Genomic DNA, 27,317 nt, shown 5'->3' with positions numbered 1-27,317 from the left:
TCATGTTTCCAGGATTTCAGTCCGTAGAAACAGGTGGAACTTCAAATTAGGTAATGACAGGGCTCCATTAATAGTTTTTAAGGGTACAAAATATCCTCCATTCTGTCAGCACAAGGAAATAAAACAGATCATTACTGGTCTACAGCTGTCTACAATCTCCCTAGCGTTCTCCATCCGTACTGAGAAGTGACATAAACATAGTGCAGTGAGCCTAGTAATAACTCTCATTGCTGCCACTCTCCAGTCTGCAGTTGAATACAACCAGATGAGCAGCAGCGCTGAGCAATGATTTATTTGGGTCTCAAAGGAGGTTGGTGGTTCTCACAGGAGTTTGGGAAGCAATGTACAAGCAAAAAAAGATTGATGTTAGGAAATATAGGCAGATGTAGAAGAATGAAGATAATGTGAGAAAGGAAGAAAGTTGTGTGGATGGAGACAAGGGTATAGCAGATCATCTAAATAAGTATATGGTTTCAGCGTATATAGTAGAAGGAGAAGGAAAGGGACCTCCATTAAATATCAGGAGTATTGATGCACAGACGGTAGACATGAGTCTATTTACAGAGGAGAGAGGATCCTGACCAATCTCTCAAACCTGAAGGTAGACAAGTCATTGGGGCCAGCTGGGATACATCCAAGAATACTAGGAGCTTAAAGCGCTGCTGGTAACCTCATTAACTGAATGATTCATCTATTAACGTATAAGAGGAGTCGTCCAAGAGGACTGGAAAGACCAAGTGTAGTTCTGTGTCCCGAGAAGAAGTGGAGACAAGGTGCCCAACAGTAGTGGGAAAATTAATGGAACAAAAGAATTCAGAAAGCCTCAAATCCCAAGCAATGTTTTAGATTGGATTCAAAGGTAGTTGCGTGTATCCGATATAGTTGAAGGATAGAGTTGTAGTAAACGGGACGCATTGAGAAGAGTGATAGGTTACTGGTGGAGTAACCAAAGGATCTGTTCTTGACCACCCTTCTTTAAATCTATATTGGTGTTGTTACCACTGGTATTGAAAGGGAAAGTCTGACTTTTTGCACATGACACAAAGATATGTGAAAGGGGAGAGACACCAGGGTAGGTGACCAAGATGGTTGATGATCTAGATAGCTTAGAAGAGTCGTCAAGAGAGTAGCAACCTATAGTTCAATGCCAAGTAAAAGGTAAACCATATTATTATAAACAGCAGGAAATGGCAACTACTGAGGAGCAAAGGGATCTTGGTGTCACTATTTTTGGGGAGTGAAAGGTTATCAGGCAATGAAACAAAGCAATGGGGACGAACAGTTGGATTCTAGGTTACATATGAATATAAATTAGTACTAGAAAGAGGTGGTGATGCCGCTATATATTGGTGAGGACAAACCTAGAATACTGTGTGTTCAGTTCTGGAGGACATATTTACAAAAAGGAATATGAATGGAATAGAGTCTGATGCTCCAGACATCTGTAGTGTGCAATGTATGAGTAAGATAAGGGCCAACTGCATACTGTATGCAAGATAAATTAATGTGTGGTATAAGGTATTATGTTTCACAGTATAGTATGCATGCTCTGTTTACATATGTGGACGTATAGTGTACTATCAGGACTGCAAATATGCTGCTGGACAAGTGCTTATAAACTTGTCACACAGGACTATAGAACGGTACTGGTGCACTACAATCGCCAGCATAACAATTTGACTGGTCTTGCATATGATATATGTTTCTTGCTTAATAAATAATAAGTTAGACAACACGTCTCGCTCCTCTTCAGACCATACTTAAAGCTGCCACCCGACTTATCTACCTTTCCCGCCGGTCTTCATCTACCTCCCCTCTCTGTCGAGCCCTTCACTGGCTCCCCCTCCACTTCAGAATCCTTTTCAAACTCATCACCCTCACTTATAGAGCCCTCTCTAATTCCACTGCTCCATATCTCTCCAACCTCATCTCCACTCATACTCCTTCTCGCCCACTGCGGTCATCCAACAAACGTCGCCTCACCTCTCATTTGATCACCACCTCTCATTCCCGCATTCAAGACTTCTCCCGTACTGCCCTCCTTTTCTGGAACGTTCTCCCCGGTTCTATCAGGCTTTCACCTAGTCTGTCAGACTTCAAACGCTCCCTTAAAAACCGCCCGTGCAGGTTAGCCTACCCTTTCTCCACCTAACCCTGCCCTCCTCAGTCCCTCTTCTCTCTCACTCTATCTAAACTTTCTTGCTCCTCTCCCCTCAGTGTTCTCGTCCTTCATCCCCTTTTGCCACTCTGTGTCTCCTGTCAGTCTCCCCCTCACCTTTAGATTGCAAGCTCCCTTGAGCGGGGGCCCGCTTTCTTCGTGTCCTCCTCTTGTTCCTTTGCCCTTAGCCCTCCGCCTCTTCTCTCCATTTTGTCACATGACGCATGCCCTTATCTTTCCTCCTCTATCGTGCCTCCTCCTCTCCATCTCTGCACTGATCCTGTATATGCTGCCCACTCTACTGGGCACAGGCTAATCGCTTTATTCACTCTCCCACCTCTCCTTCCCTTCCTATCTGTACATTGGAATTCACTTTTACCTCTTTGTCCTATATACTTCTCACTGCTAATTGGTACTTGTTTATATATATTGCTCTTTGTCTGTATGTATTACCCTTGGCTTACTGCACTTTGTCTTGTACTACTTTGTATGTCATGTACTGTATGCCATGTATTGTCATCCTGTACAGTTATGCCGACGCTGCGGACCCTTTGTGGTGCCTCATAAATAGATAATAATAACCCAGATAAGAGGAATAGATATTGAGAACTGCATCTAAAGTATAGAGCAAGAGGAATTCTATTGTATAGTTGGCCAAAATCACAAAAAAAAGAAGAAACAAAAAAGGATCAGTAATTCCTAATTTAGTACATTTTCCCAGTGCTAGAATATATCCACCCAAGTGATCTTTTCAGTCCTTCTCAGCTGGCCATATTGGAATGCTCACCCCATTATTGTTTTTTATGCTTGAAAGGGAGCAACACTGAACATTTACTACTACACTCGCCTCCTCCGTTGTGATTGACCTGTGTTGTGGTTATTGACCCCTACTCATTTGAGCAGGTGGTTTGGTACATAGATCCCCCTTGTTATCACCTTTTGGTTTTGGCCTCCCAGATTCTCTCCTCCAATTTGTTACTTTTGTACTAAAAATACTATGCAGAATCATTGCCCATTAATCTTCCCCTTCTGTTTGGATAAATGTTTTGACAATACATTATTTTGTCTGCGTTATCTTGATTATTCTTGTGGCATATCCATTGTAAAAGTTGTAAACATGGTCTTGTCCTCTTCTGGAATAAAAAAAAAAAAAAAGAAAACAATAAATGGAATCGGCCCAGTATCCCAACAGGTCATCTGAGCCTGCATTTGCACAATTGGCTGACCTTATGAAGATTGGCCACTGGTAGTTAAGGGTTAAGTTTCTCAAGCAGAGCTGCTCATTTGAAGCCCTGCACAACGAGCAGAGAGCCTAAAACTGCTGTCTACTTCTCGTTCTTGCACTGCTTCCACCCACCACAGCTCCTACCTACCCACCTATGGTATTGTTGTATCTGCTCCCTTTTCTGTAAGCAGTTCCTAACCAATCTCTTTGTATCCTCAGAACAAGCAAGCCGGCTTCTACCAGAACATCATGCTGTCTCTGAGATTGCAGCCGGAGTACTTTGCTGTAGGGTACTATGGCCAGGGGTTCCCTTCTTTCTTGCGGGTAAGTTAAGAACACACCCTACGCTAGGTCTACATCTACGTCTGGGCTTGTTGTGCCTATCATCCAACCTCTCCTTTTTCATCTTCCCATTTACACTTTTCGTTTCCTGTTTTTTCTGTTTTACCTCTGGGTGTCCACTATAACATCTCATCATTTGTTCTCTGTTACAGTCCTGTCTAGTGTTACTCATACATTACAGCATGTAGTGAAGCTTTAGACACTCTGGATTTTTTTTTAATCTACAGAACAAGATTTTCATATACCGGGGAAAAGAATACGAACGTCTGGAGGATTTTAACCTTTGGCTTCTGACTCAATTTCCCAACAGTGAGAAACTCCCCAGCAGCTCCCTGCCTGGCGATGAAATCCGAAACTCGCCCAAGCAGTGTATCCAAAGCGATAAATTTGGTGCCTTGTTCTAAGGCTCGCAGCAGTTCTGTGTCATGTCCAAGGTGCAATGAAAATAAACTATTCCACCTAGAATCATATGAAGGCTTTGGGCAATAGTACAGAAGGAAGCAATGTAGTTAGTAGAGCCAAGTAGTAATATTCACGTATTCGGTATTTAAATAACTGGGGAAAAATTGATGAAAACATTTAAGAATGTTTTTCTGAGGCTGCACAAACTGTGTGAAAATAATAATAATAATTATGAATAGAACAATGACAAAACTTGTTCTCATTTAACCAACGTTGCTAAAATTGGTCAGGTCATGACACTGCAAACTACCCCTGGTCATTAGTAGATTAGGATATTTGTAGCGAGCTGAGTGCACATTATTGAAATTTAAGTCTTTGAGTAGCTCTGTGTAATCTCCAGTAAAGTCTGGTGTGCATTAATAAAATGTCCTTCCTTATGATCATTGTTGTCTTGAATATATTTACTTCTAATAAGTGGCTGAAAGTTTTGCTTATATACTTGTTGAGTTCAGCAGTGGACATAGCAGGTTAGTATCGCCCCTACAGGAGGCTGGGCACTTGGATGCCCCTCATTTCCTCTCTCTCTCTCTCCAGCGCTGTCTCCGTTTTTTTCAAGTACTTTGCATTTTAACTTTAGTGGTCCCTTAAGTATATATTTGTTTATCTGCTTGCCTTTTTCTGCTTGTGTTTGTCCTTATATATAATGTACAGATGTACAGTGCTTCAGTGTCAAACCGCTAATGAACCTCCCACCACGGTACAAGGACAAGCTGGTGCCGGAACAGATTCTCAGGTACTGTTTATCGCACTCATGGTTCAGCCTGATCTCTTCCCTGTGCTGTTTGGGTGACTTCTGAGTAAATTGTGTCATCTGTTGTTCTCTGCAGTTATTATCGGTACAACGAGGTACAAAGTTTTTCCTATTCCCGACCCTTTCGGAAAGGAGAGAAAGACCCAGACAACGAGTTTGCAGTGAGTATGTGCACATGTTCATGTAATCTATACATGCTTGGTGTGCAGGTATTAAATAATATAATCACAACTTTACATATGGTTCTATTAAAGAATTGTAACGGAAAATATACTAAATATCCAAAACAATATAATAACACATAAAAACATTGAACAGACTAAATGAACCAATTGTTTTCTGTCATCTAATTATATGATATATAATATATGATCTGTAACAAGTTAATAATATCGAATAGCCAATTGATGTCAGTTATTGCTGTGTGAAGGCCAAGGACTTTTTACTTTCAAACCACAATAACATATTACATGAATAAACATGCAAATGAATAATCCAAACACTTGTTTCAAGTGGTACAGTTATTCAAGCACGCATCTTAAAATGACATCACTTGCGTCCGATAAGGGATAACCGAGGAAAAGAAAGAAAGAAGAAAAAAAAAGAGGACAGACTCCTGTGGTCGATGGAGAGAAAACATTTAGAGTAGAGCTGTGGTTTTATGTTCTACAAAGGGAGGAGTGGGGTGGAGAGGACGAGGGATAGGGGGTGGGGTATATTTGGGAGCCAAGACCTTTTATACAAGATGTGCATCATTAAGGTGACCTGGGATAATATCTACATTACAATGTACATGTTATACAACACTCACTAGTTTTGTTGTTATCTGATTGTCGTCTGACGTCCTGTGCTTCTTTTATCTCAGACGATGTGGATTGAGAGGACCACGTTTACAACAGCGTATAAACTACCCGGAATCCTGAAATGGTTTGAAGTCAAACAATTTAACACTGTAAGTTACACTCTATTGTGCATCTAAAGCTCTCTGTAAAGATTATATGCTATATATATTTTTAAAATATATTATAAATATGAAGCCTTTTTTATGACAAGAGTACTAGGCTTTCTTACAAATCATTCACCACAAGGTGTCCCTGTATTGACTGTGCATTACTTCTAATTGTAGCTATACTAACTTTTATGTAGGACCCTAAGTTTTGGTCTTGGCCAATCAGAGAAGTGCTCGTTTCTTCTTCTGCTCTGTCTTGATTGCTTAAGGAGTAGCTGCTGTGGTTCAGTGCTACCTTTTTCCCTTTAGAAAGCACAACAGAAGTAATGTTCAGGTCCATAGTAATGTTTCCAGGTTCCTGCTTGAGTGTGGGATATCCAACTCAGGAGCCAGTGCCTAATCCTTACACAGTTATGTCTGCGCATAATTCCAGACTAGATTACCAACTGACAACCTGGCCCACTCTGATGCACCTGCATTGCTGCGCAGCCTCAGATAGCGCACTCTGGTGAGGGTTCCCAGAAGCTGAAGGGTTTCTGCTCCTTTTCCAGTTTGTCTTGAACCTCGATGACGAGGATGCAGCCAAAGGCATTTTGACATGCCGTCGACTGCTTTATCAAAGCAGTATTTTCGGCCCTGAACATTCAGTCACATATTCAGAACACTCTCTAAATAGGGTCTTTTTGTAAGGGACAGTTTATTGTGTATCTAAAAGCATCAAAAAGTTCCTTCAGGAGGAGCAATTCAAGATGAATTCACTTCAGTTGGTGATCCAGGAAGAGACATCAAGGGGGTTTATCATCAAAACTTTCTCTGGTTCGCCTTCCAAGGTTGCATTTCTGTTTTCGTTTACTCCCATTCAGCCTGTCTTTGGCTCTATGGGTCTTCACTAAGATCACCAGGGGATTATGATTTTTCCCTTATTTGGACAACATCTTGGTGAAGTCCCTTTCTGGGGAATTGATCCAGAAGAACCTCTCAGGCTGACCATCTAGACCTATGAAGTTCCTTGTTGTTCCTGTGGCTACTCTTCAATACTGCAGTCTAACAGTCTTGGAACTCAGGGCTATTGATCGTGCGCTGACCAAATGTACTTATCATTTGTTGGGCAAAGAAGCCAGGGCCTGGATGGACAATAGCACTGCAGTGGCTCACCTGAACCACCAAGGAGGCATCCACCGCTCACAGGCGATGTGAGAGGCATGTGATGGGCAGAGCTTTTTGTTCCGACCATCTAAACAATCTAATTTGTACAGTTGAGAGATGGACTTCCTGAGTTGCCAACATCTAGACCCCAATGGGTAGTCTGTACATTGTGCTGTCTTTCGAGAGCCCATAGTCTCCTAGAAATAAACTTGTTGGCATTGCAACAAAATCACAAATTTCCCCTTTACAGATCCAGGGGCATATACAGTGCATGAAGAGTCCCATGGTCATTTCAGCTCTCTAGCTGCTTTCTCAGACTTGTCTAATTCCTCAGATCATGCAGAAGATCAGCCTGGAAGGGATGTGGATGCTGTTCATCCGCCCCTACTGACCCTGGTATTTTCCTCTACAACCAGACCAGGCCATGAATCCTAAGCGGAAAGGACTTGCCAGCTCTGTGATTGAGACTATGCTTTGGGCGTGGAAACCTTCTTCTTTATGCATCTATCGCAGCATCTGGATCATTCTAATCCTGGTGCAAGTAGTGCGGTTTTACGCCTGAGGCTTTTTGTATCTACCCTACGGAGATGCTAATGGAATTCGGTGGACCTATTTTGCGATGGGAGTACTAGTTCCCTCTATAATTGCATTCTGAACAAGAGCTTATCTTTTTGGCAGTGATTCATGTGAGCTCAGAAGTCCAAGTCTGCCATTTGGTCATGTCTGCAGGTTGGACATTTGGTCATGTCTGCAGGTTGAAGGCTGCCTTCAACAGTGCCCCTTCATTTTTAGGCATTGCTTCCCTCCTGTTTGGATTGGCTTTGAGACATTCCATCATTTATTTCCCCCAACTGCAATATTTAGTACTTAAGGTTAAATTGTTTTCTCTGACACTGACAAGGGGGGAACCAGAGCAACAAACCAAGGAATGCTTGGAATCTGTTCTGCTTTACTCCTAAGGTGGTTCTTGTCTGCTTGCTGGGCCAATGGCAAATTATAGAGGAGAAGGGGGCCAGGGGAGATATAATGGAGACAGGTGTACTGCAGAAGGATTTAGTGATGGGTGCAAAAAGCCCATTATTTCCCATTCTCACCCATTGTACAGCTTATGTGCATTAGTAAACACAAGGGAGATGAAAACAATTCCATTTTAGCAACTTAGAAAACAGCTGTCATTTTATATTGTCATAGCAAGGGGGCCACCTTCTTTGCTGTGGTTGCTGTAATTCGGAAATTGTCTAATATATCTGTACTTTCTTGTCCCATAGGAAGAGATCAGTCCACTGCAAAATGCCATTGAGACAATGGAGTTGACCAATGAGAAGATCAGTCATCAGGTCCAGCAGCACAGGGCTGACCAGAGCCTTCCCCTACACCCACTCTCTATGCTGCTCAATGGTATTGTTGACCCTGCTGTCATGGGAGGATTTGCAAACTATGAAAAGGTAGGATTAAGGTCGCAGAGGCACTCCCTTGTGTATAGTGCCTCTAGTGCTCTGTACGCTGATTGAATGCATTCTCGTTAATATTGGTTTAGCCCACAAGATGGCTGCCTCCATCGTGTGTTTGTGGCAGGTTCTCCATATTCCACTTTCAGTAAATAAATTGCCCCATCTCCTGGACCTGGGTGGTGGAGGTCATTCTTCTGTAACGCACTTTTTCTGTGCTCTAGAGACCCAGCATGTAATCCGTCTTTCATACAGGAGCACCTGGTCTTTAGAGCAGGTGCATTGGAGTGTTAACCTTACACACCACTTTAACACATGATTACATTGGCGGGCTAAAGTCCCAGTATCGGTAGTAACCACAGTTGGACTCGCATGTTATTACATTGACTGAATGAAGCCCTGCAATCACTTGGTAGGGGGATACGCTCGGCATACCACTCCGTTGCCTCTGTAAGCAATGCAGAAGAACGGAGTCACAGGAGAGGACCCCAACCAAACAGCCTCTGAAACTGATTATATGATATTATTTGTCCTTGTAACTCTTCATATGTCTATCATCTCTGTTGTTCTTTGTCCAACCCTTCGCTTCTCTCTACTCTCTCCCTTTCTTACAGGCTTTCTTCACCGAGCGCTACCTCCAAGAAAATCCTGCAGACCAGGATAAGATTGAGCTGCTTAAACAGCTGATTGCTTTACAGGTAATTGCTTTGTGCCATAAATCCACATAGGAGAAGTCCAGATAATGTGACTATAATTACTATCTTGACCTATACATAGTTCACCTTGTTGTTATTTTTGTCTAGGTTACGTATTCGGCACAACTTCAGCGCCATCTTTTCTTTTTCACATGTATTTTTATTGGGTATTACTATATGTGCAACAAATGAAAATAAAATGGAGTACTGAATGTGATATGTTGCCTGTATCTACTTGTTTGTCAGTTGTTAGTTCTTCCTTGTGGCTGCTTTTACTGCCATTTTTTTTCACATTCAGTAAACGTCTCTCGATAACCTACTTATCTTCCCCTCTCCCACCTCCATTGTCCCCATTCAGATGCCTCTCCTCGCTCAAGGGGTCAGAATTCATGGGGAGAAGCTGACTGAGAATCTCCGGCCTCTTCATAACAGACTGGTATCCTGTTTCCAGGATATGAGGGGGAAGGTGGAAAAGCTGTATGGGACGATCACTCTGGTGAGGCATTTTAGTAGGACAGATAACAGTAGATTGTGGAGAGTGAGAGGCTTTCACAACACTGCAAGTGAGATTACCCACATTTCATTGCCGTTTTACAGCCCTCCAGTTTAACAGATAGGAAGCTGAGTCGTGCTGGTTCTGTGGTGGTTCCATATATCACATCTGCCACGCTGAGACGGTTGTCCACAGTCTCCTCCTCCTCCTCTTCTGGGAGTGGCAGCTCTAGACCAGGCTCGGAAGGGTATGTGGTGTCTCTATGTAACACCATTTGTTCTGTCATACCTCTCATACTGGTATCTAAATAATTACTAATGATTGCCAGATTACTCTTTTTAAACCATGATGTGTTCTTCATGATTCCCGTTGTACCTTCAGGTCAATTGTAGAACCTGTTCCTTCCCGTCGTGGATCCCTTATTACTCGACTTGAAGAGCACAGTGACCGAGAAGAGGGTGACAGCCGAGGGATGAAATTGAGGCAAAACTTTAGGCAGTCTCAAACAATCACAGAGCGTCCCACGGAGAGGGAGGTGAGATGATGGGGTTGGGGAATAGTTCAACTGTGCGTGGGAAATAGGAGACATTGGGTCAACAGAGAGGAGATAAATAACAGTCATGTAGAGGTAACATGGTTGTTGTAGGAGTTCTTTGCAGGCTTGTCATCCTAATCTACAATTGCCTCATTCAGGTAAATTCCCAAAGCTTATCCATCAGGTCCCAGCGCCCACAGAGCCTGCAGATTACAGATGGACGCCTCAGCCTCTACACAGGGTCAGCAAACCAAGGGTCCGCACCTCTTAGTCCTTCTCCCATCACCCCTAGGACTCCAAGAACCCATAGTGAGTATAGTACTTCAATGGAACACGTTAAGCATTTACCTTTTGATGTTCTCATTTAAAGAATGACGTTCATCGTATACAATTATAAGGTAATATATCTCTATGTAGTTTGTAAACATCTAGGGCCTGACCCATTAAGGAGAGCAAAGTATTTAAAAGGAGTAACTTTGAACCTGGGCAAAACCATGCTGCATTGGAGGGAGAGGTAAATTTAGATCAACTTTAAATTTCAATGTAAAAATAAAGCTATGAAGTTTTTATGTGCTACATGAAAAAACGTCCAGCATTTAATTTAAGTGCAAAATAATAAACTCATTTTCACCTTGCATTATAACATGGTTTATCCAGGAGAACATTTACTCCTTTTTTTTTTTTGCGTTTCCTTAATGACTCAGGCCCCTAGTGTGCACTTATTTCAGTGTGTCCCAATTCTAGAATTACTTGTGTTTACATTATTGTAATATGAGCATCTCTAACATAAGAATATAGAAAGTTACTTTGCTAATCATGGTTATTATTGATAACACAAGTTGCTATATTCCTTCTTAAAGGACATTTTCACTTAAAAAAAATATTATTTTAAAAGTAAATGCCCCCCCCACCCACCTTTTTATAGTTTGATCAGAGGAAGGATATCTTAGGGGAGAAAGCCTCTATACAGCTAAGGTGGTGGCTTATTCATAAGTGGAAATGTCCTTTAACAGAAGAAATGTCTACGATAGTCTACGCTGCTAATAAGGACCAGGTCTGATTTTATTATATATGTTTTTAAATGTATATTTTCATTCATCACAGGTATGGTTAACTATCACACAGGATGAGAGGTAAAATAGGTATTCTCAAAGAGATCGGGCTTGTTTCTGGCCCTTAAAGTTTGGACGGATATAGTCTGGTAGAAGGTAGACCTAGTATAAAGGGAAGATAATTGGGGCAATCACTCATAAGTCTTCTTCTCATGTGTCATATTGCCCCTACAGGTTTCCCTTCACTATCTACTCATGGTGACATCGTAGCACAGATTACTGGGTCACCTCCCCCACCACCTCCTAAAAGCAGATCCAACGAGGGCAGTCAACGGCTTTCAACAGAGGTAGGTGACATTAGCGAGGTGTATATTTATGTGGCATAACAAAGCATTTACTGCAAACATTCTCACCTTTTGGATTTCTCCACAAGATCAACACTACCCTGCTGTCGAGACGTGATGAAGCAAAGCCACCAACACCACCTCCCAAGGCTAGGAAGCCAAGTATAGTCCAGGCACCCGGAATTTGATAGACTTTAGAAGTTTCTTGGACCGTGTAAAAGGCTCGAGGCCTTGGAACCTTCCATCAAAGTCCGGTAATTCAACCAACGTTCTAGGTTTCCAATACTATCCTATCAAACTCGATCACGCTGGTGATCCACCCAATTGGAGCCGACTAACCCACTACAACAGGATATTGCACACTCTGTATCAGGACATAGTCATGTGGAACAAATGGCATTTCTATTAACCGTATGTTCTAGACACTACCCTACAGGAAGATTTGGAGGATAATCGTGAACATGATACTGATTTTGAAATCCGAGAAACTTCCTCAAAGATTTATTAGTTCTTCCCTAATCGAGAAGTGGCATTGTCATGGTTCGTAAGGATAACTTGTCTAAATGTTAATAGCTGGACCACATTTTGTACATATAGAGACTTGATACAATTGCAGCAGAAAGTCAAAACCAAAATTCATTCTTATTTCGCACACTTTTTTTTTTTTTTGTTTGGTTTTTTTTTTGTTTTGTTTTGTCATTTTAAAGATACATTTTTAGTACTTCTCACTATACATAGCTTTTAATACACAACTTTAATGTGAATGTAATTCACGCATCCTCTGATAATATGTTAGATTCAGGGAAAGAAAAGGTAACTGCAGCAGTGTATGATTGATATATATATTTATTTTTTAATATGCGGTGTACACAAAAGATTAGTTGCCACTAATGCCTTGTTAAAGGAGTACCAGGTTAATTGTATTTTCAGGTTACATGAGATTATTTAAAGATAATTTGCACATTTTACTTTGATAACCATGCCAAGATCACAACATAGAGGGCAACAATAGATGTAATTTGGAACCTGCAGTTCTACCTGACCATATCTGAGCTAACAGTCAGGTAAAATGTTTCGGAATGTGCACAGCTACAGTTGATGGGGAATGCGAGGTTCTTACTGGCTTTATATTACTATGTGGTTTCCTTAATAGTTTGATTGAAAATTGGGTTCTGAGTTGCTTCTGACCTAAGATACAAGTTACTATAGATAAAAGAGCCATTAACAACTGCAAATATATAAGTCAGAGTTTCACAACTTACAGAACTGAAGATCTTTTGAGATGAGGGTTTATTTTTTTCTTATGTGCATAAGTCATACACCGTGTAATGGAGCCATGAATAGAGACTTTTACCGTGGAATGATAATGTTATCTTAAAGTCTTTTAATACCATATCAACTTGTATTTTAGGTTGTCGTTGGCTCTTTAATTCATTCTGATCTATAACCTCCCATAGTTTATCTCTATATTTTGTACTAATCTCCCAAGTCACTCCTAAGAGGAGATCATTTACACTCTATATCTCCATTGAATGGAGAGTAAAACGTATATTCTGTAATTTATTTGTACAGTTAATATAAATATATAGTTGCATTGATACATGGGTATATATACATACATCATAGTGGATGCCGCCATATTTGGCATAGGGCTGACAAATCAGAGCTGGTCTTGGAGATTACAATACAAGAAAAACAAAAACACCAATAGGAGCCAGCATTAATGCAATAATATAAAAACCTCTGCATATACTATTGTATTACCTTCTACCTATCTTATCGTGTGGTGTGTGATTCACTGAAAACTAGTTTGTTATTCATTGACCCATAGGTTAAAGGGCTCCAAAGTCGCTCCCCCTCCAAATACACAGCCCCACCTCAAACCCACCCACCCCATCTTACTTTGTGTAGAGTGGATGACATCTTCTCTTCTTGGGAGTGTAGCAGTGGGTTGTGACATCATAACCCAGCATCTCACTCCCTGCCCATTACAGACATGGAAGATAAGCGACTTCTGAGCAGCAGCACCTCTGATGTGGTGGAGGTTTCACCGCATGGGAGGTGGGGGTATAAATCTCAGTACCAAGCTTGTTTGCTATAGTTCCACCCCGACTCATCCACTGGTCACTTACCCTGGTGGGCAGCCGCACAAAACGACAGGTGGCAAATATCTAGGAAAGTGTAGAAATAGTACCCCTCTCCTCCATATTTGCCTTGGTACACAGACCCCATTGTTTAACATATATACATAAGAATAAAAAAAAATTCTCAATATCGAAAGAACTTAATTTTCACAACTCTTATAGAAAGTTTTCATTAAGGAAACCTTTTCTCATCTGGTTTCGATAAAATTGATGTTTTATGGTTTTTATTATGTGAATGTAAGAGTATGAATGTATGTGTGAATGCTTATCTGTGTGTATCATAATATATATATATATATATATATATATATATAATTTGTTCATTTTTTAATGAAAGCTTTCTAGAAAGTACTGTGGAAATTGATTTTATTATATCCTGGTGATTATTTTCTGGTAGCTACCCTGTTGTTTCTCTTGTTTTTTAATAAAATAAAGCACCCATATATCTCTAATTCCACCTCTTCCTTCTCCATCATCATTGTAGTTTCATGCTCTGCTGCTGATGAACTTCAGGGGGGCTGAGTATAATGCTGATCTACCTTGTTGATCTTCATTTATATATGGTACTGGAACTGCTCTGTTGATGATCAGCCAATAGCAGCACAGAGATGAAAACAGGCTGAATACAATGTCTTGTGCTTTTGTGACTAGATACTCCTGAGAGTTACAGACAGGTTCTAAAGGGGAGGGGTAAATGTGATGTCATACCACTACATGTAATGATTACTGTGTATGCAAATCTCTGGACAGCTTGAACAGCCTGAGATTTTCCCCTTGGTAAAACACACTTCCTTAACTCCATTTCAATGTGCTTATGTTTTAAATCATTTCTGGAGATTAAAATGAGGTGCCTTGTAGATGTAAATAAAGCTAAACACAGCAGATAGATTATATTATTTATAAACACATTTAGCATCTTACATTTCCAAGAAGTGTCAAAAGGATTTGAAGTGGTGTACGTGGTGTGTGGCAGAAAAGGTTTAAATATGGCAATGGCTTGGTAACTACAAATCCTTCTGACATCAGAATGTAAAAATAATTGTCAATATTTTAAATTGACATTTACAATGAGAAATCTATGCTCCGTGTGCGTGTTCAAATTTTTATTTGTAAGGGAAACATTTGTGATGAATGATTTGATCTGCAATAAACCTGTGTTCATATGTTAACTATCACAAGCCTGCAGTGTCCATATTACTTACAAGCTCCCCTCAAGCCACTGGCGTTGACCAGTTCTGATTCATCAGCGACACATGTAGATGGTTAAATTGGACAGCTACATTCAGGGGTTCAGCCACCGGAACAGACCACTAGTGGCCTAATTAGGCCATGTACCCATTAGCATTTGAAATTTGTTTTGTAATCCTTGTAAACACACACATTAAACACACACACTCAAAATGTGTTTGCATTTTAGACATTGTATAAATTATGTGTTGAAAAGTTGCAATAGCCACAGAAATAGAACTAAACTCTACAGCAACACGGGTAAAAACGCAAATGGGTATGGACTCGCTTAGAAAAATGACTTTTTAGTGCTGCAGCTTAACCAGGGTTAAAAACTAATATAAAAAGTCATTACTTGGCCTAACTCTACTCCCAAAATACAGAACAAGTATAACTTCTGTTAAAAGGAAAATCTGAATGATCTCTATGCACTGGACAGCGAGAGAAAAAGTACTATAGACCTGGGCTTGTGTAAAGCTGATATGTAAAGTTTTGTAAAGGTGGATCTAAGACAAAAAAAATAAATAGTTGCTTTTAAAAAAGCTGTAAATGTGATCTGTGACACTCCACCTAGTGGACATACATGTGAAATACGGTTTCAAGCATAGTGAGAGTGTTTTCCTTTTATTTCTGCTACAAATGTTCTAAATATGCAGTTCACAAAGAGTCTGTTACATCACTGAGGCCGTTTTGTGATTTGAACCTATATTCATGAAGATGGAGCTTATACACTTACTATAAACTAGTGACATCACTAATGTAAATTATTATTCATAGACATGGAACACCAGCGACATCACTGAAATGTGAAGCTATTTTGCGGGCTGAAAGAAACCCAGTGAGACTTTAGCTGCTTTACAAGGATCCAGTCACTGAGGAGAGACACAATATAGACAGTTTATGCAGCTGCAAAACAATGCGGCTCTACAATGCAAACGCTGTTTTGTGCAGTCACAGATTTACATAAAGGCCCTAGTTTATGTTGGAAGAGCATGGATTAATGCCATCTGTCCAAGCGCACTTTATAGTGGGAAAATGCATTTTTAGCTGCGTTTGTGCAATCTTAATAAAACATTAAACTGTACAATAATGACGTGATAAAGACAACCCTGATGTCCTCTGTCTTAATAATTTAATAATACTTAAACTAGCAGTATTTTAGGAGAAAAATAAAGGGGACAGACCTAAACCATACTAGCCAACTCTATTGGAATGTCCGGGAGACTCCGGAATCCGGGAGGTCTCCCAGGAGTGCAGGCAATTCTTCTGCACCCTGCCCACTTTCTAGTGAGATGGGCAGGATGGTAGCCTCAATGTCATTTTGGTCCCACCCCCGCGACAAAATATCGAATTCGATTAACTGATCAAAATATCGATTAACCTGCCAGTATGTTTTTAGAGTGTCGGAGGAAGAACCCAGAGACAACCCACACAAACACAGGGGAAACATACAAATTCCACACAGATATCCATGGTCGAGAAACAAACTCATGACCCCAGTGTTGTGAGGCAGAAGTGCTAACCACTGAGCCACCGTGCTATTCATCTAGAACAGCGATGGGCAACCTGATTCACTTTAGGGACTGCATGCGTGGGGCGTCTAACCTTCAAAAGGGCCACATATTACCCTTAATCTCAGTGATACGATAAAACAATACGTTTAATCAAAGAAAAAGACGACTATCTGTAATAACATCAGCATTTTAAACAAATGTTACAGTCCATAACGAACAAATCTGACGATAATCAGGAAGGAGCTTTGGGCTGCAGGATAGGGCTCGGAGGGTTTTGCAGACCCTTTTTATGATAGTAGTTCCCAAAACATTGGTGCGGCACCTAGTTAACCCTTGAACCAATCTGCCCATGATGAAATGCACAATGGAACTGGATTTATTCTGGTTGGTAAGTGACCCTGTTGTACCTCATGTCACAGTTTCCTAATGAATGCACAGGCTGTAGTTATACCAATCTTGGCTCAGCCCATGGACACACTTTAAGAAGGGTTAGAATGGGGTTTTTAAAATCTGTAAAATTTCAAAACTAAAGAACACAATGTCAGAAGTAAAACTTACTGTGATAGTGAGTTAGACTAGTAGTTGTTATAATAAAGGTAGATGGAACACAACACTTTAGTATCAACAGAATTCTAACTGGAGATTAAACATGGTTCTCTGAGGTTCTAATATAACCTACAGGTAAATATGACAGGACACATTGTGGTCTTAGCTTGTGGTTTATTGAATAAACGACTGTAACAGAGCTGTTTGATCTGTTCATATCTTCTTTCTGCCGTTCTCTCCCTCCAGCCAGCTCATCTGTAATACACAAAATATTATGAGTCCCGTAGCTTTCCTGTGTCCTGCAACGGCTTATGTGTACTAAATACCCTCACCTTACCTAATGAGTCTCTATGCTGGTAATCCAGAGCTTTTTATATACTGAATTTTGACGTTTTAGGGTACACGGTCGGACCTTCTATCTTCATGTTGTGTAAACATTTATTTATCTTGTCTGATCTTTTACCATAAACACTTCACATTATGCCTTCATCCCTATGCTGCCCTCGGAGCTTGTGGCAGACCTTGCATTATAACCGGTTTGAAGGAACCCTAGAAAATAATATTGGGCAGCACAGTGGCTTAGTGGTTAGCACTTCTGTCTCACAGCACTGGGGTCATGAGTTCAATTCCCGACTATGCCCTTATCTGTGCAGAGTTTGTAAAAACATACCAGCAGGTTAATTGGCTGCTATTACATTTACCTCAGTCTCTGTGTATGTTAGGGAATTTAGACTGTAAGCTCCAATGGGGCAGGGACTGATGTGAGTGAGTTCTCTGTACAGCGCTGCGGAATTAGTGGATGATAAGATTGTGTATAAATGATAAAGCATACTGAGGGCATCATTATATGGATAAACCTATGCATAAAAGTATTGTTGGTTCTGCTGCTGTTATTGTGGTTTCTTTATCTACCTCAATGGTTTGTTACTTTTCACTGTGCCGTGAGTAATAATTCTCCCAAACATGTTCCCTATCACTTGATAGACCACCCCTTTTTCCCACAGTAACTCTGGACCTTACATATTTGCATTTCCTGTGTGTATCTCGCTTGTGTTGTGGTACATTTCATCTTAACGGAACGCATTGTAGACCCAATGATATGGCGTTAAGAAGTGCTGACATATGTTTTTGGCTTGAACAAAAGACCAACCTAATATTGAACACGCACATAAATGAAATGCGTTTTTGTGCACGTTTAGTCTGCATTAAAAAACTCACTGCAAATGTGTACATGGCCTTAATCAGTGCATCAAACAAGGGATATCTGCAAATGTGGCCTTGCTGCTGTGTCCAGCAGTAATTGAGACACAATGGTCCTTCACATACAGAGGTTCTAAACCAACAAAACGCTGCATGGTAGTTTTAAAATACTGATTACAGGATACTAGTCTATATTTTAAAATTACAGAACATACGTTTGTTTATATCATGAGACCCACCACTAGCCCAATATTTTCTCATTTGCTCTAGTAGTTGAGTTTTGTCCTCCATTTCTAAATATGTAAGTAACTTAATGTTGGTACTCTCATTAGCAAGAATTAGAATCCTTCAATCAGTAGAGATACATTGAAAGTACATTTACATAATTTGTAAATTGTGCAACTACGATCTCTGCTTTCATTTTCTTCATTGCAAGTTTTAAGAAAATTGGATCTGTAAGTGTTTTAACTAGGGGCATAGTCCATTATTGTATTCCAACTTTCACTCACCAAAGCCCCTCTCATGAGGCTGAGTCTGCTCTGTGGGATAGAACACTCAAGCCGCTGGGGTTCCGTGAACAAGGACACTTCATTTGGCACCTAGGTGGGAACAATGACAGCTTAATTACACAAAGTCTGTTTGGATTTCCATTTAGCTCAATACATATTGGTAAGTTTTCCCAGCATGGAAACTTCATTTTCTGTTATGATAAATTATTGTGAACTTCTTAATGGCCTGGATACTTTGTAGCTTTCAGGACCAGACTTATTTGAGCATTTTTATTTGCTGGTTAAACAACAATACATTTATTTATTAGGAAAGATGGTTCAGTTTTAGTAGCATTTTTAAATAAATAGTATTTCATTTGCTTATAATTTATTCAGCTATTTATCCTGTATACTTTATTACCATATATGAGTATGTTTCTCTAGTTTAAGGAAAGTTGTGATGTATTATGTTTTCTTTTTTTTAAATAATTTTTTAGAATGTTCCCCCAGTAGGTCAGAACGGTGGCACTCATTACCACGGCACTGTGAACCCCAAGATTTAAAACGACTGGGGAATCACGATTTCTATAATTCCTACACTACTGAAATTACTACTTGCCAAATGTCAGACCTGCATTTTCTTCGGCTTTTCAAATCGCCGTCCAGTGTGTTATCCAATTGGCCTAAACATGTACACTATTAAATGACGTGTTTTACTGTGAGAGACTGAAAATGCCGGTTTTAAAGCGGCAATACCCGGACCCCACGCCTGTACAGGTGTAGGGTCCGGGTATTGCTGCTTTAAAACCGGGATTTATTAATATAAACCTATACCATTGCACCTGAGTCACTGAGTACTGGTGAGTATAGCTCAATTATTGGGCACAACATTAATTAAAATATAACCTTTATAAGTTTATGATATAAAATTTATCTCTTAAAATAGCGCGAAATATAATGTGATTATGTGTATAAGTGAGTTAAAACTCTGAGTGCACTGTAACGTCTCTTAATTAGTTAGTGACCATTGCAGTAATAGTCTAGAATATATAAGCCATCCAAGTTAGGCTATACTTTTTATCCCTCAACACTTCAGTATTGATAACAGGGATATGTTATAGTATCTATAAAGAGTCACAGGGATCATTCGCTGAGACTCTATTAATGGCTTTTTGAGTGAGAATACTGCATACATCAATACATACATTACGACATATTCTATGCGATAAATGGTCAGTATACCCTCCCCTGACCTCAGAGTCCTGTACACCCCAGTATTACCTCCGGATATGTTTCCTGGAGGCTCTCAATGTCCCTCTTTCCTCCTGGTCGTAGCCCATAGGACCAGTGCTGACCGTGGCTGACATGATCAGATAATAGAAGTACAATTGCAATGAAAAGACTGATTGTTGCACAGCGGCTCATCCTGAAACATGAAACATGATATATGTATTAATATAATGTGATGTTAACGTTTGTCCAGTTAGCACTACTTTAAAGGGTAGATTTAATTCAGCACAATGTGACATGATGGGCGCCTAAGCACATTTCTGGGTATTACAGTACGCTTATTTTTGCTTGCAGCTCTGAGGTGTAATAATGTTTTAATACCCTAACTTCCCGCAGAGGCTCATCACGCAAAGCTCCCAAGGAACCTACCCCAGATTTGAATCCGCCCCAGAAGGCAGTCATTTTGTATGCTTTCCCATTGTGTATATGCAATGGGTACACATTAGATGGGACCAAACACAAACTAATTTTACGACTCCCCAGCCCCCTCCCCAGCTAACAGGCTAGTGGAAGTTGCATGCAAGTGGCCCTCACAGTGCAGAGTACTCATCCCACTCCCTGCACTGCAATATAGACAATGCAATACAATTGAAAAACAGCTTTTTGTTCATTTGAAACACAGGTGCTGCTGTTTGCATGGAGCTTCAGGCACCTAATCCAGCGCTGTTTGCCTCTCCTCTTCCTCCTGCTGTCGATGTTTGGAAAGCATCTGGTACCCTGCCAGAGGGGATGAGTACCTCAGACCTATAGATGAGTACCTCAAAGTTCTGCTGGATTGGGGGAGGGAGGTTGGTGAGAAAAATGATCTTGTGACTGGACATGTCCTTTAAAGAACTGATATCTTCTGTAATATCATTTCTCTTGGTTCAGTGTTTATAACGAGCAGTTTTGTGTTTGGAAGATCACCAAGGCTTGCTATGTGTCCCGTGTTTTATGTTGGACATTAAACTTTGATTTTCCTAGGATCAAGGCACCTGGTGGAGTTATAGTTCTTTTACAGTATCAGGTGCCCCAAACAAGGCTGATGATGACTTGTATGGACTGAGCAAGCATTCAATCCCTTCATTATCCATGTTTTCTCTTACAAAATTATGGACCGCTATATACAATTGAAACTGGGAGATTTGTCACAAAGTTGTGCTAACCAATGGCCAACCAACTCCCACAAGCACCTGTAACCTGGTCCCTCTGTGGCTGGATAGCTTAGCACCTCCCGTATTTAATCCTACTGCATGAAAAGTGTATTCTAACAAATCTCCGTCTTTACAAACTAACAGGAACGTTCGTTTTCATGTTTCATTCTTTCGTGTAACCTGTTATAAAGTATCCAGCATAGTCTACATGATGTGCCAGTACTAGACTGAAATAGAGATGAGTGAATTGCTCTGTATCGGAGGAACACCATATTATCAACTCATTGAAGTGTTGGAAAATTCCACTTTCACATGATTGATGTAGAAATTTTGAAGTGGCGGTATGGGAAATGTAAGTGAGTAGAATGTGACAGTCTTACAATGAAGGCAGTAGGAGAAGTGGCGGTATGGGAAATGTAAGTGAGTGGAATGTGATAGTGATACAATGAAGGCAGTAGGAGAAGTGGCGGTATGGGAAATGTAAGTGAGTGGAATGTGATAGTGTTACAATGAAGGCAGTAGGAGAAGTGGCGGTATAGGAAATTTAAGTGAGTGGAATGTGATAGTGTTACAATGATGGCAGTAGGAGAAGTGACTGTATGGGAAATGTAAGTGAGTGGAATGTGATAGTGATACAATAAAGGGCAGTAGGAGAAGTGGCGGTATGGGAAATGTAAGTGAGTGGAATGTGATAGTGATACAATGAAGGCAGTAGGAGAAGTGGTGGTATGGGAAATGTAAGTGAGTGGAATATGATAGTGTTACAATGAAGGCAGTAGGAGAAGTGGTGGTATGGGAAATGTAAGTGAGTGGAATGTGATAGTGATACAATAAAGGGCAGTAGGAGAAGTGGCGGTATAGGAAATGTAAGTGAGTGGAATGTGATAGTGATACAATGAAGGCAGTAGGAGAAGTGGTGGTATGGGAAATGTAAGTGAGTGGAATATGATAGTGTTACAATGAAGGCAGTAGGAGAAGTGGTGGTATGGGAAATGTAAGTGAGTGGAATGTGATAGTGATACAATAAAGGGCAGTAGGAGAAGTGGCGGTATGGGAAATGTAAGTGAGTGGAATGTGATAGTGATACAATAAAGGGCAGTAGGAGAAGTGGCGGTATGGGAAATGTAAGTGAGTGGAATGTGATAGTGATACAATAAAGGGCAGTAGGAGAAGTGGCGGTATGGGAAATGTAAGTGAGTGGAATGTGATAGTGTTACAATGAAGGCAGTAGGAGAAGTGGCGGTATAGGAAATGTAAGTGAGTGGAATGTGATAGTGTTACAATGATGGCAGTAGGAGAAGTGACTGTATGGGAAATGTAAGTGAGTGGAATGTGATAGTGATACAATAAAGGGCAGTAGGAGAAGTGGCGGTATGGGAAATGTAAGTGAGTGGAATATGATAGTGTTACAATGAAGGCAGTAGGAGAAGTGGTGGTATGGGAAATGTAAGTGAGTGGAATGTGATAGTGATACAATAAAGGGCAGTAGGAGAAGTGGCGGTATGGGAAATGTAAGTGAGTGGAATGTGATAGTGATACAATGAAGGCAGTAGGAGAAGTGGTGGTATGGGAAATGTAAGTGAGTGGAATATGATAGTGTTACAATGAAGGCAGTAGGAGAAGTGGTGGTATGGGAAATGTAAGTGAGTGGAATGTGATAGTGATACAATAAAGGGCAGTAGGAGAAGTGGCGGTATGGGAAATGTAAGTGAGTGGAATGTGATAGTGTTACAATGAAGGCAGTAGGAGAAGTGGCGGTATGGGAAATGTAAGTGAGTGGAATGTGATAGTGATACAATAAAGGGCAGTAGGAGAAGTGGCGGTATGGGAAATGTAAGTGAGTGGAATGTGATAGTGTTACAATGAAGGCAGTAGGAGAAGTGACGGTATGAGAAATGTAAGTGAGTGGAATGTGATAGTCTTACAATGAAGGCAGTAGGAGAAGTGGCAGTATGGCGTACCAACGTATATCAGACCACTTACACCACTGGCTAGAAGGTTAAGTATTTGTCACAAAACAGTATTATTCAGTTTATGTGGAAAAATGAACAATAGAGGTAAAATAATGCCTGGGGATTGAATAACTGTTTTCTCTCATCTGAATTTTACTTCATTAAATTGCCAAAGGTTGAACTAAATAAAAATGAACATATACAGTAAGTTGTAATCTCAGCTGGCTGTAGGCTGTCATGATGATCGAAGATTGTTATTATCATCCTTTATGTAGCCCCAACATATTATACAGCACAATCACAGGATGTTTATTCATTCACGTCAGTCCCTGCCCCAGTGGCTTTCTAAATTCCCTGCCAGTTTCTACAGACACACAAACGTGACAATTTTAGTGAAAATCAAATTAACCTAATGGCAGGGGCATAAAACGCAGTCTCCTACAGCAGAATTTGTGTCTATCCCCTGTTTTGCTCTTCTGCGCAATGAGGCCGTTTTTGGATTTTTAGTTCTGGAGCAAACAGGGCTTTACTTCCGCCCAGCAAGACCAGTGCCTGCCGCACCCGTTGCAATGGCTATAGCGTCTCCATAATTTTGCACTCTGATGGGAGGATTTGGGTGGATTCGGGGCCAGGGCCATCTTTTCCATTGGGCACGAAGGGCAGGTGCCCGGGGGCCCCACGGGCAAGGGGGACCCCATAGGCAGGGCTCTTAATTAGAATAAATAATCCTGCAAAAGAAAAAACCTGCAAAAGAAACCTTCAAGGGTCACTGAGCAAGTACATCTATATATCTCTATCTATCTCTCTCTCTCTATATATATATATATGTATGTAGGGGCCCCGATGCACTGCTTTGCCCGGGGGCCCATAATATTGTTAAGATGGCCCTGTTCGGGGCTTTCTTTGCAAATTGTGGATCAAAGTGTGCCCAGTTTTGAACTAAACTGGAAAAGCAAGATTTCATTTTAATGGACAGATTATTTATACTTGCCCATTTTAAAACTCTCCCACCCAGGAGATCCAGCAGGGGGTGTCAATTGCCAAGTTCAGGGGAGAGAGGTACACTGTGATTCGCCACATATCGTCCCTTTGAGGCCCTGATCCTGCCACTTCAATAGGAAGCATAGGCAAACTAATGGGGGGGGGGGTCCTAGTGCCTGGAAACCCCCCTCCAAGCCTGGAGCACTGTGTAATTAAGTGACTGGACCCTACCCTGCTATACACGGCTCTGCTTGAAAAGGGAGAGCTGCGTGCACCTAACAGTAGTACATGCAGCATTGTCCATGTATATTATAGGGATAGGAAGAGTTGGAGAGCAGCCAAGCACTGTCTAATATAGCCATGCTCCCATGCATGCTGGTCACTTCCACTGGTGGCGTGGTGTGGAAACCCCCCTCTACAAATCTTGCTTTTGCCCCTGGGAAGAGTGCAAGATCTGTAGTTTTATGCTCTCTCGATGGCCCAAGAGAACTATCTGAAGTCCAGGAGAGTAGGTAAGTATGAGATTATATATAAAGGTCGCACATGGAGGGAGGTATTCCTGGTTTTATAGGTCAGTACACAGCCTTTTTCTCCCCTGAATTATCCATCTGGAAACCCAACATCTTCCCCCAACCTCAAATGTGATGCATTTTGAAATTTTCTATTGTACCTTTTGAGCAACGCGTATTGTCAGGTACAGTTCCTGCAGTGTAATAAAACTGTCCAAACAGACAACTGACACATAAATAACAGTCCTGATGTCTCCTCACTATCATGATTGATTTAAGACACATATGAAGCTAAGTTTTAGGAGAAAAATTTAAAAGTTAAAATGAATAAAGGGATGGTCCTTAAGTAGGGATTTTTTGTGGTATTTTTACTGTTCCTATCAGCGGCATTTTCTGCAGTATTCACAATAGCACATTTCCATTTATTAGAGTAGTTACAAAGGCTGCATATTGGGCATGTACGTTGAACTATGCTAGACGGACAAGTAAGTGCAAATAAAGAGTCTGTGCCTTCTGCACTTTTCTTCCCCCAACAATATAAATAGAAAAAGTTAAGGCAGTCTATGTGCTAAGGCAACTATAAAGCAAAGAGTATTGCATTTAATCACCATATCTGTCTCCTTTGGGCCGTTTTGAGGGGCCATGGAGGAGGAGCTAGGGGGCACATGTATGGTAATGATATTTAATAATTAACATGTGGCACATTTCACCACTCCATCCCCTTCTCTGGGCACCAAAATTCTCTCTCACTTCTGAAATGGTGGAGGTCAGCTCTGCTCCAAAAAATGGAGCTCCAATGACAACTTGTAAAGAGACTCCCTTCCCTGATACATTCCAAGATACTCAATACTTTAATAAATCTCGTGTCATTTGTGGATATGCTGGAGGTCTGACTTCTATGTCAGATAATATTCTAGTCATTAGTGATCTAGAAACAAGACTAACTGCATTTTTATCTATCATGTCATTTCTCTTGTTACGTGAGATGCATGGTTACTGTTGTGTTGTCAGAAGAGGGACATTGATTCCATATTTAGGCAGGGGATTTCTGTGTTCTACATGCTGTCACGTTACATTGTCTGTACTCTTCTCTCTTCCTGCTCACCAGCAACTGACTTACATATCTCTCTCCGAGGCAAGGTCACAAACGAAAGCAGTTACGGTGGAACTAAATCTTTCAGATGAGGTAGAGGATAAGCAAATTATATTGTTGCTTTTCCTTTAATGTCAGAAAAGCTCTATTTAATAAAAAAAAAAAAAAGCTGCTCACTGGCTTTAGCCACAGTCCTGTTTGTATATCTATCTCTATCTCACGTCACAAAGTACCATTTTCTTTGATCTAAGTATATAAGGAAAAGCACCACCCACTGTCAGAGAGTTCAACATTGCAACTAAGTCAGGTTTGCAAAACTGCTGTAAAGCCAGCTGCACCATGGGCCATGGGGAGCTGGATCAGGCATTTATGAGGCCTGTTAGTGCAGTTGGAAAATGACCGTAAACACGGACACATAGGGGACAGGGCCGCCAAGAAGAATTTATGGCTCCAGTACAACAACTTCTTGGGGCCCCTTTCATAGCTGCCTAAGGGGGCATGACCACACCAGATTGGTGGCTCTTCCCACTATACAGACAGGCCAGGGCCTAGGCAAGCCCAGGTCCCGGTACTTCCTACCTGCTTCCCTTCCCCATCTCAGCACCCCTGATGGGGACCATCTGCGGTCATCTTAAGACCAAATTTACAAATATGCCTGATACTGGTATTGTCAACATAAGTCAGTGTAAAAACCCATTTATCACTTTTATATCAATGCCTCCTATGTGGGAGTCACCCTGGCCAGTGCAGGAGAGTTTTAGATCAGCCCCAGTCAATCAATGTGACCCAAAGATGGACACGGACCAGTAAGTCTGCACCGGCACTGTATCCCATTCAGTGGAGTCATGTTACTGCTCTCTTCTATATGCTGTATAGAGCTGCATGGATTAATTGCTCCTAGATATATAATCAAATCAACCTTCTCTGTTACTAACTTTAAATGCAGATCGCTCCAGTACAACCTTGCTATATAGATTACAACTAATGTGACCAAAACAGGTCAAGCAATTAAAACAAACATCATTACACATCCTACTATAACAGTTTTAATCTTATGGCTAAATTAAAGCAAATAGTTCTATAAAATTAGCATTTCATAATGAGCCTAACACCCCAGTTAAGGTATGATTTTATGGTCTGTCCTGTTCACTAACCTTAGCAGCTGACAATCTGATGATTTTATTATTCAGAATGGAAAAGAGTTCTCCGGCTTCTCATACGTTTTTGAATGCAGGTTACACACAGGAAAATTGAACAATGTGTGACTGGATCACTTACTACTTCGGCCACTTACAGATCAGCCGGATTGCAGACATGATCCGCATTTTCTGACTACATTTACAAAGACGCCTGATAGTGATCTGATCCTTTGTGGTATTTTATTGGTTTGTGGTGTTTGTACCTGTGTCTAATAAACTGTGTCTTATAAAAATGTGCATCAGAAGGTATGCCCATGTGTGTGAATACATCACGGGTGTGTCTTTGCAGAAGAAATGTTAAGTGCCTGTGTGTGGTTACCTGTTCATGTGGTAGACGGGATGCACTTCTGTCAGGTCTGGTCGCTTGTCAGGGTCTCCTACTGTCTCCTATTTATAGAGCGGTACAAACATGGCTCTCAGTGAGCAGAACACATTGACACT

General features: G+C 40.9%; 2 protein-coding genes across 2 annotated transcripts in view; one reads left to right on the top strand and one right to left on the bottom strand.

Moving 5' to 3' along the window:
• The window catches only part of DOCK5 (dedicator of cytokinesis 5), an 82,941-nt gene extending 68,019 nt beyond the window's left edge, over positions 1-14,922 (top strand). The window contains exons 40-52 of the mRNA XM_075207191.1: positions 3,603-3,707; positions 3,953-4,094; positions 4,839-4,920; positions 5,015-5,099; positions 5,804-5,890; positions 8,302-8,478; positions 9,096-9,179; positions 9,535-9,672; positions 9,774-9,916; positions 10,051-10,204; positions 10,363-10,513; positions 11,491-11,603; positions 11,690-14,922. Coding sequence (XP_075063292.1) covers positions 3,603-3,707; positions 3,953-4,094; positions 4,839-4,920; positions 5,015-5,099; positions 5,804-5,890; positions 8,302-8,478; positions 9,096-9,179; positions 9,535-9,672; positions 9,774-9,916; positions 10,051-10,204; positions 10,363-10,513; positions 11,491-11,603; positions 11,690-11,788 — 1,560 coding nt within the window. The 3' untranslated portion in view covers positions 11,789-14,922. The remainder of the gene's footprint in view (positions 1-3,602; positions 3,708-3,952; positions 4,095-4,838; positions 4,921-5,014; positions 5,100-5,803; positions 5,891-8,301; positions 8,479-9,095; positions 9,180-9,534; positions 9,673-9,773; positions 9,917-10,050; positions 10,205-10,362; positions 10,514-11,490; positions 11,604-11,689) is intronic.
• Positions 14,923-17,185: 2,263 nt separating this feature from the next.
• On the bottom strand, positions 17,186-27,284 carry GNRH1 (gonadotropin releasing hormone 1). Its single transcript, XM_075205168.1, has 4 exons — positions 27,196-27,284; positions 20,001-20,145; positions 18,741-18,830; positions 17,186-17,286 (listed from the first exon to the last, which is right to left on the bottom strand). Exons 1-4 carry the CDS (start codon positions 27,201-27,203, stop codon positions 17,245-17,247), a joined length of 285 nt encoding a protein of 94 aa, XP_075061269.1. The 5' UTR covers positions 27,204-27,284; the 3' UTR covers positions 17,186-17,244.
• Between the last annotated feature and the right edge of the window lie 33 nt (positions 27,285-27,317).

The sequence above is a fragment of the Mixophyes fleayi genome, chromosome 4 (assembly GCF_038048845.1).
Source record: "Mixophyes fleayi isolate aMixFle1 chromosome 4, aMixFle1.hap1, whole genome shotgun sequence".
Taxonomy (NCBI): Eukaryota; Metazoa; Chordata; class Amphibia; order Anura; family Limnodynastidae; genus Mixophyes; species Mixophyes fleayi.
Note: the sequence above shows the minus strand (reverse complement) of the source record. Positions and strands in the feature narration are given on the sequence as shown.